Source organism: Oncorhynchus tshawytscha, linkage group LG09 (assembly GCF_018296145.1).
Source record: "Oncorhynchus tshawytscha isolate Ot180627B linkage group LG09, Otsh_v2.0, whole genome shotgun sequence".
In the NCBI taxonomy this organism is placed as follows: domain Eukaryota; kingdom Metazoa; phylum Chordata; class Actinopteri; order Salmoniformes; family Salmonidae; genus Oncorhynchus; species Oncorhynchus tshawytscha.
Window position 1 is genome coordinate 60180405 of NC_056437.1, and position 18033 is coordinate 60198437.

An 18033-nucleotide genomic window follows, 5' to 3' on the forward strand; every position below is an offset into this window, starting at 1 on the left:
AGTGCAGTATTGGCTGGTAACTACAGTAGGGAAAGCGATCTCTTTCCACCCCCTCCGGAGATTTCCGAACCGTGACGTTAGCGGGGATTCGGAAGACGTAGTGACGCCTGTTGGAGCTCGAGCGAGTCGACAGAGCGAGTGACAGGAAAGCAAAATGGCGGATGAAGATGTTACGCTGAATGGTAAACCTCTACAATCGCTCCGTGTGGCAGACTTGAAAGCCGCTTTGGAGCAACGATGCCTCCCTAAAAGCGGGGCGAAAAATACACTCATTAAGCGACTGAAAGGGGTAAGCTTGGCTCAGGTTTTTGCTTCTATCAACAAGCTGGTCAAGTTCAGCAGGAGGCTATAGAGTGGGGTTATAGGCCGTGTGTCGGTAGTTCGGGGGAATGCATAATATTTGGCACTCATACCCGTGCGGAAGATTTCAAGTCTAGCGAATTATGCATCAGTGTGTTTAAAGATGTCGAAGCAAATTTAAAACTATGTCTAGTGTGGTACAACACTCTTCAAAGTTGAGATGTGTTGCACGGCCCGAACTGAAGGCCCAACTGGAGTGTGTGTTTATGCTAGCGAGCTAACTAGCGGTACTAGTCCCTCTACTGTATTTTTGAGCTGCTGTCCTCGGGCCCGCGCTCTGGGAGGAGGGGGCAGGGGGATTGGGTACGCGCCTGCCCATATGCACGGTTTATAGTAGCTCACTAGTTACATAGTTCGCTTAGCAAGACAAGCATGTTTAGGAGATAATTAACGTGAAATTGCTTTTCCTTTCCTCTTCAATTTACTATTTGCCTAAATTAAATTTTCCTAAACACTACCACAGCTGAAAAATAAATCGCTTTCCTAAACACTAGTGCTGCATATGAATGTGCCCACCATCAGAATGAGCAAATCCCCAATTGCATTATAATTGCCACATAAGTGGCGTAATAACTTAATTGCACACAATGCTCAGCAACCACACAGATATAACGACAAGTTTTTTAATCTGCCATGCAGTTTCCTTTGCTTGTGTTATTACAATGTCCTGTGTGTGAAAATGGGCTATTCTTCTCCCGAATTTCAAATTGAATGCAAACTAAAGGTTTGCTGGCACTCTATAAATTTAATGACCCGAGTCGAATTGGATTTACGCATCGCCGTGCAGCTTTGCCCTTCCTATGTAACTGACATCGACCGATCCCTTTCGCTTCTACGTTCCCTATTTATATGGAATAAAAACGGCTTTGTTCATTAGAATATCATATCCATGCAGAGGACAGGACAGAGAGAATGAGTGTTTTGAGACCCTGCTTCTGACCACGATGATGACGTGTTGGGCATGATTTGCAGCAGCACAGAAACAACTCCAGCTAGAGTTGGTTCATAGGAACTAGAGGTCGACCGATTCTGATTTTTCAACACCGATACCATTATTTGGAGGACAAAAAAAGGGCCGATTTTTGAAATGTATTTGTGATAATGACAATTACAACAATACTGAATGAACACTTAATTTAACTTAATATAATACATCAATAAAATCAATTTAGCCTCAAATAAATAATGAAACATGTTCAATTTTGTATAAATATTGCAAAAACAAAGTGTTGGAGAAGAAATTAAAAGTGCAATATGTGCCATGTAAGAAAGCTAACGTTTAAGTTCCTTGCTCAGAACATGAGAACATATGAAAGCTGGTGGTTCCTTTTAACATGAGTCTTCAATATTCCCAGGTAAGAAGTTTTAGGTTGTAGTTATTATAGGAATTATAGGACTATTTCTCTCTATACCATTTGTATTTCATATACCTTTGACTATTGGATGTTCTTATAGGCACTGTAGTATTGCCAGGGTAACAGTATAGCTTCCGTCCCTCTCCTCGCTCCTACCTGGGCTCGAACCAGGAACACAACAACAACAGCCATCCTCGAAGCAGCGTTACCCATGCAGAGCAAGGGGAACAACTACTCCAAGTCTCAGAGCGAGTGACGTTTGAAACGCTATTAGCGCGCACCCCGCTAACTAGCTAGCCATTTCACATCACATCGTTACACCAGCCTAATCTCGGGAGTGGATAGGCTTGAAGTCATAAACAGCAGAGCTGCTGGCAAAACGCACAAAAGTGCTGTTTGAATGAATGCTTATGAGTCTGCTGGTGCCTACCATCGCTCAGACTGCTCTATCAAATCATAGACTTAATTATAACATAATAACACACAGAAATGCGAGCCTTAGGTCATTAATGTGGTCGAATCCGGAAACTGTCATCTCGAAAAACAAGACGTTTATTCTTTCAGTGAAATACAGAACCGTTCCGTATTTTATCTAACGGGTGGCATCCATCAGTCTAAATATTCCTGTTACATTGCACAACCTTCAATGTTATGTCATAATTACGTTAAATCCTGGCAAATTAGTTCGCAATGAGCCAGGCGGCCCAAACTGTTGCATATACCCTGACTCTGCGTGCAATGAACGCAAGAGAAGTGACACAATTTCACCTGGTTAATATTGCCTGCTAACCTAGATTTATTTTAGCTAAACATGCAGGTTTAAAAATATATACTTCTGTGTATTGATTTTAAGAATGGCATTGGTGTTTATGGTTAGGTACACATTGAAGCAACGACAGTCCTTTTTCGCGAATGCGCACTGCATCGATTATATGCAACGCAGGACACGCGAGATAAACTAGTAATATCATCAACCATGTGTAGTTATAACTTGTGATTATGATTGATTAAGTTTAATGCTAGCTAGCAACTTACCTTGGCTTCTTACTGCATTCGCGTAACAGGCGGGCTCCTCGTGAGGCAGGTGGTTAGAGCGTTGGACTAGTTAACCGTAAGGTTGCAACATTGAATCCCGAGCTGACAAGGTAAAAATCAGACGTTCTGCCCCTGAACAAGGCAGTTAACCAACCGTTCCGAGGCCGTCATTGAAAATAAGAATGTGTTCTGAACTGACTTGCCTAGTTAAATAAAGATTCTTAAAAAATCGGCATCCAAAATGACCGATTTCCGATTGTTATGGAAACATGAAATCTGCCCTAATTAATCGGCCATTCCGATTAATCGGTCAACCTCAAATAGGAACAACAGGACAACAGCCTATCTATGGTGCTACATTTATCTCCCTTATATGTTGACTGATTTCATGTATGTGCTTGGAATAATTTGGTTAGTTTTGCTGACAATGTAAATGTTTATTACTGTATTGCTACTCTCCGATGATGATCCCGCCATGCTAATACTGATGCACCAGACTGACGGTGTGTCTCTCTGGGTGCAAGTGAGTTAGCCTCACCTTCTCATACTGACTTGATCAGTGTGTGCTGAGGAGAATTAAAAAATAGCTCTTACTCACCTGCATTTTTGTGAAAATACAACAGCATTGTGATGTGTGTTTCAACCAGTATTTTGCTCTCTGTTTTAGGCTCTAATGTTGGAGAATCTTCAGAGGACCTCCACTCCCCATATTGGGCTCCAGCCGAACTCCCAGGTAAGAGCCCAAGCAAAACACTACCGATTGGAGATTCAACACTAGGTGGAAGTTACTTGATTTTAATTTTCAGTCATCTGTGTGTTTGACGAGAGCTTTATTTTTTTTTTACCCTCAAATTGATTAGAACATACAGTATTTCTACCTGTATCGTTACATTTAAGGTTGTGTCTGTCTTATATATTTTTAGATTGGGGTGAGTCCTGTATATATTAAATTACACAGATAGCCTTTCCCTTCCCGTTTTCTAATGTTGTGCCTATATCCCATGTGTGTTTAGATTGGGGAGGAGATGAGCCAAAACAGCTTTATAAAGCAGTACCTGGCTCAGCAGCAGGAGCTCCTCCGCCAGAGGCTGGAGAGAGAGGCCAGGGAGGCAGCCGAGGCCGATGGTAAGACATCCACAACAAGGCTCTAATATCCCCACTAGCATACACTACTTAGCATGTAATGCTAGTGTGGAGTGGGCATTGGAACATAATCCCAGTCTATTCCAATATCCACACTAGCATACTACTTAGTGTGAAGCAATGTTTTGAGAATACATTCTAAGTGGTATGCTAGTGTGGACATCTCCTCTCTACCTGAACACTGGATGATGGACCCAATGCTTTGTGCAGTTGGCACATGTATGTCTGGATAGATAGTGGCACAATAGTGTTTGTTAACAATGGTATATACCTGAATGCAGGGCAGTTAGATTAGTGCCCTATACATCTGCATATGGGTGTACCTGAGTGAATTTCTCATCAGCATATATGGATAGTGGGCCCATTTCACCATGTTATGTCACCCAAGTCCTTATTGTCTCCGATGATGATCCCGCCATGCTAATACTGATGTATCAGACTGACAGTGTGTCTATCTGGGTACAAGTGAGTTAAACTCACCTTCTCATACTGACTTGGTCAGTGTGGGCTGAGGAGAACTACTAGGAATTAACCATGATTAACCTACTCTAATATATTTTACTCAAAAGGCTACAAATAACTTCTGTCAGTTTAATTTATTATTGTATACCGTTTATTTTGGTAAGTGAGTGAGCAGTCTTTGTTTACTCCATTCCCAATTGAGTTGTTGTGCAGAGTCTGGAGACGTCCCAGTTTCATCCTTTCTAAATAGCCAAAAAGCTTATTTTGTTGTCAAACAAATGGTGTGCTGCATGGCCTTTTTTGGGTAAACTCTGACCCCTGACCTCTAACCTCTCTGTGAAACAGAAAGCCCAGCGGGCCCCGAGGAGGAGGAGCACACAGAGGAGGGCAACGACAGCGATTCCTATAACCCTGACAAGGTCAGTAGCCTACACACAGACAGTAGCAGAAGACGCTAAAAAGCCAACCACATTTGAACGGTCCTCCAGATATATGTATTCTCCTATAAGTTATATTGTTCATATCAGCCTAGCTAACAGTCAAAATGTTTCTCTCTCCTTCCCCCAACCTGTCTTCTCCCACCCCAGCATCGCCCCATGCCCTCCCAGCCCCCACTGACACGGGCTGAGGAAGAGGGTGGAGGAGGGCCAATGATGATGGGGCACCAGGGCCAAGGGATGATGATGGGGCACCAGGGCCAAGGAATGATGATGGGGAAAGGCCAGGGGATGATGGGCCAAGGGATGATGTCTCGCAGACCAGACTTTGGCCCAGGCTCTGTGCCTCAGGAGTCTCCTGACGCCCCCGGAGGTCCTGGATCCTGGATGCAGCAGCGTCCCTCCCTCCAACATGGCCTCCACCACGAGGAGCCCACCACCCCCTCCCCGCCCCGAGCTGTGGCCTCCCTCTCGGTGCGCGTCCTAGGGGACCCTGAGCGCCAGGGCCTGCCCCCATCCATGCCCCCCCGCGCCCAGACCCAGGAGAAGGAAGGCACCGCCCCAGCGGATGACGACCGTCCCGCCCACTCTGTGCTCCACCTCAGCCGCTCCGCCCGGGCAGCAGCTGGCAGTAACCGTGTCCAGGAAGACTGTGACGATGATGATGACAGCAGTGAGGAGGATGAAGATGAGTGGGGACCTGCGGCGAGGAGAGGTGGCGGAAGAGGGTTAGCCCCTCCCCCCCATCTCCAGCAGCCTTCCCCCAGCGTGCCAGCGGCCCGAGAGAGATCCAGACGCAAGCTCCAGCCTCCGCAACACATCCCCCTCAGCAGGTAGTACACCAGCCCCCATGCAGCTCCGCCAGCCCACCCCGCCCCCCTCTCCACCCCCAGAGCTCTCCTTCCCCCTTCCCGACACCCCCAAACAGAGCCCGCCCGACATGGATGAGGATCCAGAAGGGGCTGGGGTGTCCGTCCGCCCCCCTCCAGGTGGTCTCCAGAGGCAGGACTCTGACTCCAGCTCCCGATCCAGCAGCCCAGAGCCCCGAGCCAAGCGCCGACCCGGACCCCTCTCCTTGCTGGCCCGCAAGATGGCGTCCGAGGGAGCTTACGGGAAGAGAGGCGAGGGTGCGCCGGCGGACAGCCAGACAGGTCCTCGGGGGGAGGCTTCCAGACCAGGAGATGGAGTTGGCAGCAGCCCAGGAGCTGGAGCAGGACCGGGGGTTGAGGTGGTCATGTTCCCTGGGGCTGCAATCACCCACACAGGAGGCAGCAGCAGCACAGGGCACACGGGATTCGTCACTGTACCTGAGGTCCCTGCACCAGTGGTTATGTTTGGATCAGGAGCCCAGTCCCATCCTCTCCCTCTGCTGTCTGTGACAGCTGTCCCCAGCATAACCCTCACAACCGAGCCCCAGGATCCATCTGGAGAGACGGCACAGAAGAAGACAGAGAAAGAAACAAAGCAGGCGGAGGAAAAGGAGAGGAAGATGAAGCAGGTGTTGAAGGAGGAGGAGAGTCACCTGCCGCCATGGCAGCGTGGACGTGACTTGACGCTTCCATCTGCGTCGTCACAGTTTGGGTCTGGGGGGTCAGAGGAGCCTGTGATGGACCAGAGAGACACCCAGAAAAAGTCACCCTTCGGCAGGGACAAACCCCTCTCCTCCGCTTCCGGCTCAGCCATGACGACCACCACCTCCCCACCTGCCATCGCCCCCAAGAAGCCCCGCATGTTCTCCGACACCTCCTCCGGCTCCATGACCTCCCCTCCCAAACCTGTGCAGCAGGGGTCAGTGGTGGTGACCACCCCAGGGGAACTCCCTGAACCCCATTGCATATCTGTGAGACCCCAGGTAGTCCTTGTCTCAGGGGCACAGCAGCACACAGACGACACCATGGAGGTCACCGCACTGAACAAGGCGTCTGTGGAGAAGCCTGGATGGAAAGCTGGAGGAGACGATGAGAAGATGGAGAAGGAGCCTGCCAGCCAGGCGGAGAAGGAGCGTGCCAGCCAGGCGGAGAAGGAGCGTGCCAGCCAGGCGGAGAAGGAGCGTGCCAGCCAGGCGGAGAAGGAGCGTGCCAGCCAGGCGGAGAAGGAGCGTGCCAGCCAGGCGGAGAAGGAGCGTGCCAGCCAGGCGGAGAAGGAGCGTGCCAGCCAGGCGGAGAAGGAGCGTGCCAGCCCAGGCGGAGAAGGAGCGTGCCAGCCAGGCGGAGAAGGAGCGTGCCAGCCAGGCGGAGAAGGAGCGTGCCAGCCAGGCGGAGAAGGAGCGTGCCTGCCAGGCGGAGAAGGAGCGTGCCTGCCAGGCGGAGAAGGAGCGTGCCTGCCAGGCGGAGAAGGAGCGTGCCTGCCAGGCGGAGAAGGAGCGTGCCTGCCAGGCGGAGAAGGAGCGTGCCAGCCAGGCGGAGAAGGAGCGTGCCAGCCTGGCGGAGAAGGAGCGTGCCAGCCTGGCGGAGAAGGAGCGTGCCAGCCAGGAGAAGGGGACTTCTAAACCCGGGGAGACCAGGAGAAGGGGACCTGAAGAGACTGTTGAGGTTGAGCCCATGGGACCTGTTCTACCCCCTTCTTACCCAGGTAAGGGAGAAGATGAGAGGAAGGGGAAGGAAGATGAGAGGATGAGGAGGAAGGAAGATGAGAGGAAGAAGGAAGCAGAGCGAGGCAGATGTGGGGAGAGGGCGAGGCACAGGAGGTCATCTCCCTCTAGTGGTGGCGACTCTTCATCCTCGGACTCTGGATCCTCTTCGTCACATTCCTCTGGCTCCACCTCCTCCCAGGACAAAAAAAAGGTTAGTGATTGGCTAATCTGGATGTCAATCGAATCTTTCTCTCTGCAATGACAAGCTACCATCACAATACAGTGCTCGAGCAGTGTACACATTAGTTCTTGCTTATGCTTCTGTCCGATGATGATCCCGTCATGCTAATACTGATGTGCCAGACCGACAGTGTGTCAGTGTGGGTGCAAGTGAGTTAAACTCACCTTCTCATACTGACTGGTTCAGTGTGGGCTGAGAACTACTAGTGAAAGATGCTTCATGACCTGCATATGCCATGCTTATTTCTTAATTTTATTTTCCACAACCTCTCTTTCCTCATACAATCGTATGCCTTGCTCCTTAACAAATTCCCATCTTGTCTAACTTTTCTTTATTGAATCACATTGACTTGATCTAAAAGTGGCTTATTTTTGCCTCTAACATAACACGTTGATATTTTGCTATATATTGCCAATTGTCTGTGATTTTCTCACTCTTTTGTTTGTTTATCAGAAGACTGGCACAGGAAAAGGAAGAGGGGATGAAAAGAGAAGACTGTACAAAGGAGGAGAGAAGAAACAATCTGCCAGGTCAGCCATAGTACCATTTTGAGTTGCTCTCACACACACACTCCTTGCTATTCTTTGCACGCACTAACACACACTTCACATAAACAATCCTTGGTGAGGTGCTCACATTTTCCCACCTGCTCTTTCGCATGCATTATCAATTGTAGATATTTCTGTATATGCACTCTGGCTCTGGTAAGGGGAAGCTTCTGCAAACCTTTCAAAACCAAGTGACATTGTGCTCACGGTATTGCTGATATAGGCCTACACAGATTCACAAAATAATTCTCTCTCACACCTGTCTGTCACTTAATTAATTTTCCCCAGCTGAATACAATCCTGAATGCCAGTTTGTGGGTTTATATGCACAAGAAACATGATTGAGGTGCACACACACACTATTACCACCTGCAACAGTCCATATCCTATCATCTATTCCCCCCAATGTCTCGTCTCTGCCGCCATTATTTTTTTTGTCTGCAATGTGAATGTGTCTTTGGATGACTTGAACACATGCTGAACACTTCATTCTGGTCATTGAGCCGTGGAGGATTGGACTCCAGGAGTGGATGGACGTCGCAAGGTAGCAATTGAGAGTTTAATGATTTATAATAAAAGCAGGAAGCACCATCAGAAAACATGTGTGGATGTGTGTGTGCGCAGATGGTATATTGTATGTGTCTTGTCTCATCATGACGTTTGAATGTCTATTAATGACCATGAGTGAAGTATATGTTTCATGGGTTTTAATGTGTTTTCTACCACTCCTTGCCTGGAAACCCGACGTTGAATTGCATTGAATTCTATGTCTGACAGAAATGAACGTTTGAATCAGGAAAGTTTCCTCGCAAGACTTCTACGTGCCAGAGAGTTGAATACAATTATATTTTATTGTACTTTACTAGTTGGTCCTTTTGGCGGCGGGAATGTGAGAATATATGCACAGGATAGAATTACATATTTTTCAAATTGCGTTGAGATTTCTATCACCTGTAGCATGCGCAGAACCATGTAAACACGTCCACGGCAAGTATACATACGTTTCGTGATAGAAATCAGGTGAAATCTGAACGCACTACCAACGCTTTAACATATTTGTGTAGTTATACTTTCCTGTGGATATAGTCTCACATTCCTACTGCCAAAAGGACCAACGACTACATGGACAACCGGTAAAGCACGTTAAAATATCATTTTATTCAACGTTCTGGCTTGAGGTCGTGAAAGGAAACTTAACTGATTCAAGCGATAATTTCTGACCAATGTAGAATTCGATGCAATTCTACTCCCAACTGTAAAGTTGTTACAATATAGCGTTAGCTTCTCCAGCAGCGTTGTAAACAGTCAAATCGCTTACTCACACGACTAGATATTATAGAAAAGGGCAACGGTCAGTGCTTAGCGATATCCTTGGGACGTCCCAACTCTTCACTTAACTCCTACCATTTTACGTTTCAACTTCCAATTGGTTAATGTCCAATTATTTATATACAATAGATGGCTGACAGGGGGCGCTGTTTTGATGCCACCATCTTGCCACTCCCCCACCGTTGTAAAAATATTTTGAAATTTCCTACATTTGTTTTTGCCACTAAATCTATTAGACACCTTCATACATCTTTTTTTGTTCTGTTTACTGTCCCCACTACAACAACAACATACATGTAATTTTGCCCTTGAAACACTGTACAATTCCTATGGAGGACTGCGCCATTATGGCCGACCGAAGTCTTCAAAGCCTCTAATTGACCAATGCATAGCATTCGCAATACAGGGTTTATTTACATCATTGGTAAAGTCAGAGTTGGGACATCCAAGGCAGCGGCAAAGATTGTAGCCGTAGTCGTGTTTATTGTCAGGCGCCCAATGCGGCAGTCCCACAGCTGGTGTGGTTTTGGCCATTATCTATTATTGACAAGATGGTCGAGTGACCACTCTAACAATGGAAGTGCTTGTCCTCAAAGATGGATGTCAGGTGGGATCATATTGGCCAATAAGGGCAGATACGCGTGTGAACAAGAGGCTCAACTCTGATAGTCGTTTTTTGATGTCTACACTACACTCATTGATCTGTATACACACATTTCCAATTTCGTGGTATTATTTTCGTGGTCTGGTTTTGGGTGGAGTAAACCCTCTCGCTTCTTCCTCTTTGCTGAGAAGAGAGACGGGTCCTCTCTCTCTCACTCCTCACACTAATTTCCCCTCCCGGCTCGCTATCCAATATGGCCGTCGTGAGTGTATTGCTACTCTGATACCGTCGCAGTGCACAAACCCCGCAGCCGCATAAGGATTTCTCCTCGATTTTAATCCACGCTTTACCGGAGTAATCAATTACGATAGAGCGTTGGCTGTCGGGGGTTCCAGCCCGGCAATATGCTGTCAGAAGGCAACAAAAACGGGTAAGATAGAGAGGGGTTAGGCATTACGTTGCTAGCTGCTAACGTTACCCTTGGTTTCATCGCTAGTCGCTAACGCGCTGATAGCTTGTCACTTGTGTCATGTCTCAAATCCTCGTTCAACCTGCCCGTCTGGTGCCTTTTATATTCGGATTATGGCTAAACTGTCGTATCATGCGTTGTCATGGTCAGCTATTGACGTGGTCGTTTGATTATTACATACGAAGTGTGTTACATGCGACGTGCACGTGAGTCTCGCTCTCCACGTCCACGGGGGGTGTGGATCGGATGGCCTCGTGTTGGGGGGGAGGGGATGGGAGATTCCGGGGTAACTCCGTGATAACTCATGTTTTAAATCTTGATTACCAAATCTATTACACGGATAAATAAGTAGTATAGCAGGTAGTGGTTTGATTAAAGGCGTAATGGTGCGAATCATGCAGTAGTAGCGTTTAATTTGATTAAACATCGAATGACTTCCTCGTTACTCTTGACTGTCATAACATGTTTTTCTGGTGTGTACTAAAACTCACCTACACTCACTGTGAATCCATTGGATGTTTAGAGACCATTTTATATATCTCAATGATAGAGAAGCTGCCTGTCTCACCTTATGAATCAGTGTGTTTGTCTCTCAAATCACACGAATCACTGGTATGAATCTATAGATAATATAATGCATGAATCCAGGGGGTATTCCTGATTTAATTGTCCACTTCACATGTCATTTTTTATGCTCCTTTGTCTTGAGATAGATGGTATCAGAAAAAGCTATGTATAAATATAGCTCTGGTGTCCGATTTGTTAAGCGAGATGAGTTGTGGTGATGTTAAATGAGCAAGTGTCACCATGGGAGATCATTAATACACAAGACATCTGTTGGCCATCAAGTCGTTTTCGTGTACCCTTATGGTGTGACATACTTTTCCTTTTCCCAACTGGCAAGGCTTACTGTTGATGAGACTGTCTCATGCGGGTACCACATGTACAATCAACGCTGAATGTATAGAGCAAGGATTAATGATAAAAAAGGAAATTGAAAAAATGGGGGCCTCTTCGTGAAACACAGGGGCAGTTCCTTACCCCAACACACACACACTCTTAATGATCACTTAAGGGACCAGCTGCTCCTGCACTGCTGCCCCACTGGGGTCGAGTTCTAGTAGACATCTGGCCCCTAGCCCCTTACAGGTCTCAGATTGCAGGTGTATGTTTTTTGAGGGGGTAGGAGACACATGCGTAACAATGACTTTGTTTTGGTGTGGAGGAGGTGGAAGGCTTGAGGATGCAATATTGAAGATTTCCAATCAGTTGACACTCAGCGATGTTATGACCCTGTAAATAATCACCTCAATGTGTGTTTTGAGGTGTATTTGTGACCCCGGCGCTGGGTGTCAGTTGGCTGCTTGATGGTGTGAGTAAGTTATTTATAGTACACTGTCCCAGATCACTGGCCTTAACCAACCTTTCCCTTCTCTCTCTCGTCCTCCATCTGTCCTCTGTGTGTCTCCGGCTCTCTTCTCCGAGGTAGAGGTAGAGGTAGCCTCATCCATCTTCTCTTCTCTGCTTTTTAACGAGGGACACATTTGAGTTACTTCGTACCTGATTGTCTCTTCAATTTTCATGGCTAATGAGAGTTGGTAGGACAAGATACCACAGATGTAATCTATGTTTAGAATTTATGACATTTTCATTCAGATCTTTGTATGATAATCTTCTCTCTCTGCCCCACACCCTCTCCCTCACTCTTTCTCCCCCAGGGAGGTAAAGCAGTCTTCCCTGTCAGAGCCATCTGGCCCTATGGAGGTGGAGAGGCCAGACCCAGGCCAGACCCAGCCCACCCCAGTCGGGGACCCACAGAACAGTGAGGGCTGCATGGAGGAGGTAAGGCCGCTGAGAGGGAGGGGTTGGGAACTAGGGGGAGGGGGGGTACGTCAGTGGATGTTTCTGGAACTAACCACCCTCATCCTATGGCTTAAGGCTGGTACCGTGTGAGTCCCAAATGGCACCCTGTTCCCTATATAGTGTACTACTTTTGACCAGGGCCCATAGGGCTCTGGTCAAAGGTAGTGCATTCGAGGTAATAGGGTGCCATTTGGGACCCAGACACAGTTATGGAGAGATACTTTCGTATGTGTAAGGTTAACAGTGAACGACCATACTAACGCCCTTGTAACTATGGCTTAGAGTTAAAACACTCATAGGTTTGGGACTGAATGATCTCCCCTCTCCTCGTCCTTTGACGGAGTTCGATACAGCCATTCTTTGCAACATACACTCCCACACAGAGGTGCCATACACACACACATTATTCTGTACTCATTATTTTCATAGAGCAGTTGCCTAAGCGACTGGACTGCAGGCGGTTCATCCCTAATGGGGTGTGAAATTAGATGTTAACTCCACACAGACTGCATGCATGCTCCACATCACGATGTTGTTTGGTCAGTGTGGGTGTCTGTGTCAGTGTGGGGTTGTGAGAGGGTGAGTTAAGTTAATCTACAGTCACATTCCTCCTTATCACACTTAGGACTCACTTTCAGATAAATATACATACATTTTCACTAATCCTATAATGGCCATACACAGTTTTCTAATAATAATTAGAGCCATCAAAGGGAAGCAGAGTTAAATGTATTTGGTTTTCCATTTTGGAATTAGCAAAAACCTTGACTACTTGAGTGCATTGCTGTAAACCAGCAATGCACCTTGGCTAATAGGACCCTCATTTTGATTGATCTACCATGAGATAACTTCAGAGAATTTTCTGCTCTTTTACATATTGCAGATTATAAGCTAATGTGATTTGGTATTCAGCTAAATAAACCCTTTTGAAATGGCTCACCCTCACTGTGTGTGTGTGTGTGTTTGGGACCATGACCTCAGGGTTTGCATGAGTAATAGCCCCTGACAGAGCATCAAGGCTCTCTCTCTCCTCTCTCTTTACCTCCTTTTTGTCTCTCACTCTCCCCCTTCTCTTTCCTTCTGACTCTGCTTTCTTTCTTTCTCTCCCCAACTGACTCTTGCTCTCACTCTTTCTCCCTCTGTTTCTCACTCTACTGATGATCTCTCGCTCTCTTTCCCCCTCGCGCTCTCTCTGGCCTGACTCTGTCCATCTTTATCTCTGTCATTCCCATGATCTCTTTATCTCTCTTGGTGTGACTGCTGTTTTAAAACCCCATTGATTGCTTTGTTACGAAGGTGCCCATGCCTCTTCCATTGTCCCTAATGGTACCTGCGTACTACTGCTACTACTACTCCAACTTCTGCCCCGCTATGCCCAAGCGCCTCGGCTGTACCTGATCTAGGCCCCAGAGTGACAGCTACTACTACACCACATCTGACCGCACTGAGTTAGCCTCAGAGAGAGAACCAGAGAGCCAGAGCCTGCAAGGCCTCCCCTCTAAGCCTCCAGCCAAGACCAGCGCTGAGCCATACAGACAAGCTGAACCACCAAGGCCTTGCCTAACCTTCAGGTCAGTGCTGAGCCAACCACGGAACCAGAGGCTGAGCCTGCAAGTCCTCCCCGGGACCAAAGCCTCAACTCCAGCCCAACCCTAGGCCAACCACGACCTGAGCCGGACCCACCAATGTCCCGAGCTGAGCCAGCCAAAACCGGCAGAAACACAACAAACCACGAAAACCACAACCAGCACAAGAATCCTGGGGAGGGAAGCCTACTCACTGGACTGCCTGGTGGAGAGAGGGGGAGGGGGACGTTGTTTCCTGTTGTCACCTTCCCTTTCTTCCGCCATTTTGTGGAGGAGCTACAGCTACTCTCCACACGTACCGAGAGAAAGAAAGTGGACTACGGACTCGTTGCAGACAAGATGAGTCCAGAGGTCCTGCTACTTCCTGCTGTTTATCCCCATGTCTTCCTTCCAGTCTGCCCCCTACTGGTTGAGAGGACTGTAAATAGGCAGATGATTTCTGCCTCATTGACTTGAATGAACTGGGACCACCTACACACTTATAAGGACCAAACCGATAATCGGAAATGACACCAAGTGGACTTTTTCTGACACCTCTCCCAGCTATGTGTCTTCAATGTAGACACTCAAGTGGATTATTGAAATGGACTTAACATGTTTTTGGACTACATATTTTCTCATAAAGACATTAACCTCTGAGTGCAAGAACTTATGGAACTGTTTTGTTACTGCGGGCCCTTTTGTTGGCTCTTTCCCCTGTTCTGAATGCTCCTATTGGCTTGACCTGCCAGGCCAGCAGCCAACCTGGGCCTTGATTGGCTGGTCAGCCTTTATCAGACTGCTGGATCTGATTTGAACTTTTCACCTGCATCAAAGATTGGGGCAAATCTGGTTACAGTGCACACGAAGAATACGTCATCAGTGCTTATAGCCTACATTCTGAATTGACAACTGGGTGTTTGTCCAGACATCTGTAAGAGACTTTCAAAGCTATTTATAGAACATCTCCCCTCATTGAACCTTTTTATAAAACTACTCGAGGCATTACGGACGTGAACTTCAATCCGTGGTCTCATTGGACTATTGGTTATTACACCATCAGACTTTTCAGCTGCAACTTTGCAAGTCTATACGTCACACAAATTCTGTCATGACATCAGGGGATCCAATTTGTTTATATTGGGACCTCAAACGTTTTGACCCCTTCTAACCATATTTGTCGCTAAACCAACCATTCAGGAATCCCTTGCCTCACAAGCTAAAGGCAAAATGACTCTTTATCAAGCAAAGCACCAGTCAGTTGAGAAAAGCCTTCTTCCCCCTCTCGTTCGAGAAAAAACAAAACAAGTCCAAAGCTAAGATCACTTCCTGCCTGCCGGCTAATCACCATTCAGCACACTCAAATCGAGTCCCGCCCTCACTCCTCTGCCTTCTCTGATTGGACCCTTGTTGCCTAGATACAGTACACACTGCCGTGCGGTTGGGCCATAGCCAAGCCAGTGAGGAATCAGGTGTCGATGGTACCAGGAAATGACTTGTCATTTTTCTCTCTATTTGAGATGTATTTTACTTTTTTAAATAACTTAAGTAATGTCAGATAGTTTCTTCTCAGATCTGTTTGCTCATTTCAAGACAGGAGGATTGACTTCATTTTGCTATGTGTAACTCAATATAAACCTTTTTTTAAACTGTCATGATTACTGCAGTTTCAAGTTGATAAAATATCCTAATTTGATATGTAGCCTATCCTAAGTGTCTGCATGCATTTCCTGGCAGAACACCATTCTTTGTTTGAATCATCCACTGAATTGGATCTGCAGTATCAGCCTAGACCTGCTCAGGGGTCTCTGGTCTGACAGATGAGGTCTCCAGCGCCCACCCCTCCACCTCTGTGACATTGAACACTCCGTCACAACCCAAACACTAACTCACAACATTGTATGTAGATGTTTAGGCACCAACACAGGCCCTTGTACATATTAAGGGCAACAAAATGTAAGGTACATAATGAAAGGGAAAGGGGGACATCTTGACAGTTGTACAACTGAAATGTCTTCCGCATTTAACCCAACCCCTCTGAATCAGAGACTATATATACTGCACCAAAAATATAAACGCAAAATATGAAGTGTTCGTCCCATGTTTCATGAGCTGAAATAAAAGATTCCAGAAATATTCCATACGCACAAAAACTTTCTATGTTGTGCACAAATTTGTAAAATGCTGACTAACAGGGATGTTAATCATTTGTCAATATCGTCCACCCACCTGACACGTGTGGTATATCAAGAAGCTGACTTAAACTCCATGATCATTACACAGATGCACATTTTGCTGGGGACAATTAAAGGCCGCTCTAAAAGGTGCAGTTTTGTCACAACCCGATGCCACAGATGTCTCAAGTATGTCCAACTGGCCTCACGACCGTAGACCACATGTAACCACGCTTGGGGGGGTGTTGAGGAGTATTTCTGTCTGTAGTAAAGCCCTTTTGTGAGGAAAAACTCATTCTTATTGGCCGGGCATGGATACCCAGTGGGTGGACCTGGCTCCCAAGTTGGAGGGCCTATGCCTTCCCAGACCCACCCATGACTGCGCCCCTTCCTAGTCATGTGAAATCCATAGTTTAGGGCCTAATTTATTTATTTCAATTGACGGATTTCCTTATATGAACTGTAAATAATCAAAAATCTTAGATACGGTTGCGTTTTATTTTTGTTCAGTATATGATTTATTAAAGATATAGAGTTACAGTATAGTCAGTCTTTCTGCTTACCACACACAAGAAGAGCCAGACATCATTAACAAGGGTATCCTCCTGGTCTGAACATTATTATCCCCGACCCAGATTCCATGAAGATGCATTAATACAGTTAATGTCAGTCTGTCTTATACTCAACCAGGTCTCTACAGTCTAGCAGAGGAAAGCTTGCCGATGCCTTAAATTAGACCCTTTTATATAGCATATTCTATGCACTTGGTTTGTCCTCAGTTGGTACTACACCCACACCACAGCAACACCGCAGTAGGAGGATTTTCTGTGAATTACCACTGTGCCTACACCAACACACACCAGTAGGAGTGTACTTTAGATGTCCAGTGATTAAGATGCAGTGCTACACTTACACACGGTAGGAACATATTAATTCGTCTTAATCTTCCAGTGTCTTTGAACAAAGGTGGAGGCGAACGTGTCTGGAGTTTCCCTCTGTATCGACCAAGCCCCCCCCATCTTCTCCTTATGTGGTTTAATAGGAGCCTGTCAGACAGTTCTCTCCCTCTATCCCCCACCACTCTCTCTCTCTGTGTGTTTAGTATGTTGTCACAGTGTCTGGGTCTCATCTCACCCCACGCCCCTGGGGTATCTGTTACATCCTCTCTCTCTTTCCAGAGCACCACTCCTAAAGCGTTCGCTGCACGCAAGATCTCCTTGACCAGTGAGTATTACCAGTTTGGCTTACTGTTGCCTGTCCTGTACTGGATCCCCTCTAATCTAGACCGTAGAAAATAATCACATCAGTCTAGATACATTCCAGGCCGCGGGTCCCGACAGATCATTGCGACGCGTCAGCATTTTTCATGCTATGGGCAGTCATAAGACTACTTTTGGACAAACATTTCTTGGAAACGGACGTCTTTCTGCTTTGTGTGCGTTTAAACTAGATCGACCTAAAAGCACATATTTGTTGCATTATTCACACACACACACACACAAGTTCAGTAGCCTACCGCTCCTTCTAGTTGGGCGTGCGGGATCTAGTGCGCCTCATTGAAATAGAGTAAGCTGCCTAGTGACTATGCATGGGCGGAGAATCACGTGGCAGTTATCGTTCCAAGGAAATTAACTTCAATATGATTAGACTAGTTTACTACAGTGTCTGTAAATAAATATTGCAAATCAAATTGGATTTGTCACATGCGCCGGATACAACAGGTGTAGTAGACCTTAGTGAAATGCTTACTTACAAGCCCTTAACCAACAGTGCAGATATAAGAAAAAGAAGTGTTAAGTGAAAAATACAAAGAGTCTGGGTAGCCATTTGAATAGCTGTTCATGAGTCTTATGGCTTAGGGGTAGAAGCTGTTAAG

At 46.6% G+C, this 18033-nt stretch overlaps 1 protein-coding gene and 3 non-coding genes across 4 annotated transcripts in view; all 4 read left to right on the forward strand.

The window, feature by feature from the left end:
- Positions 1 to 119: 119 nt before the first annotated feature.
- Positions 120 to 18033, forward strand: part of LOC112214863 (apoptotic chromatin condensation inducer in the nucleus-like) — a 29076-nt gene continuing 11162 nt past the window's right edge. The window contains 10 exon segments of the mRNA XM_042327166.1: positions 120 to 289; positions 3418 to 3483; positions 3764 to 3875; positions 4701 to 4774; positions 4943 to 5616; positions 5618 to 6939; positions 6971 to 7575; positions 8059 to 8135; positions 12274 to 12397; positions 17336 to 17381. Coding sequence (XP_042183100.1) covers positions 155 to 289; positions 3418 to 3483; positions 3764 to 3875; positions 4701 to 4774; positions 4943 to 5616; positions 5618 to 6939; positions 6971 to 7575; positions 8059 to 8135; positions 12274 to 12397; positions 17336 to 17381 — 3235 coding nt within the window. The 5' untranslated portion in view covers positions 120 to 154.
- Positions 3207 to 3325, forward strand: LOC112215090. The gene has a single exon (XR_002948191.1). It is a non-coding gene; the product is annotated as a small nucleolar RNA U6-53/MBII-28 (small nucleolar RNA).
- LOC112215091 lies at positions 4292 to 4410 on the forward strand. The gene has a single exon (XR_002948192.1). It is a non-coding gene; the product is annotated as a small nucleolar RNA U6-53/MBII-28 (small nucleolar RNA).
- On the forward strand, positions 7688 to 7789 carry LOC112215092. The gene has a single exon (XR_002948193.1). It is a non-coding gene; the product is annotated as a small nucleolar RNA U6-53/MBII-28 (small nucleolar RNA).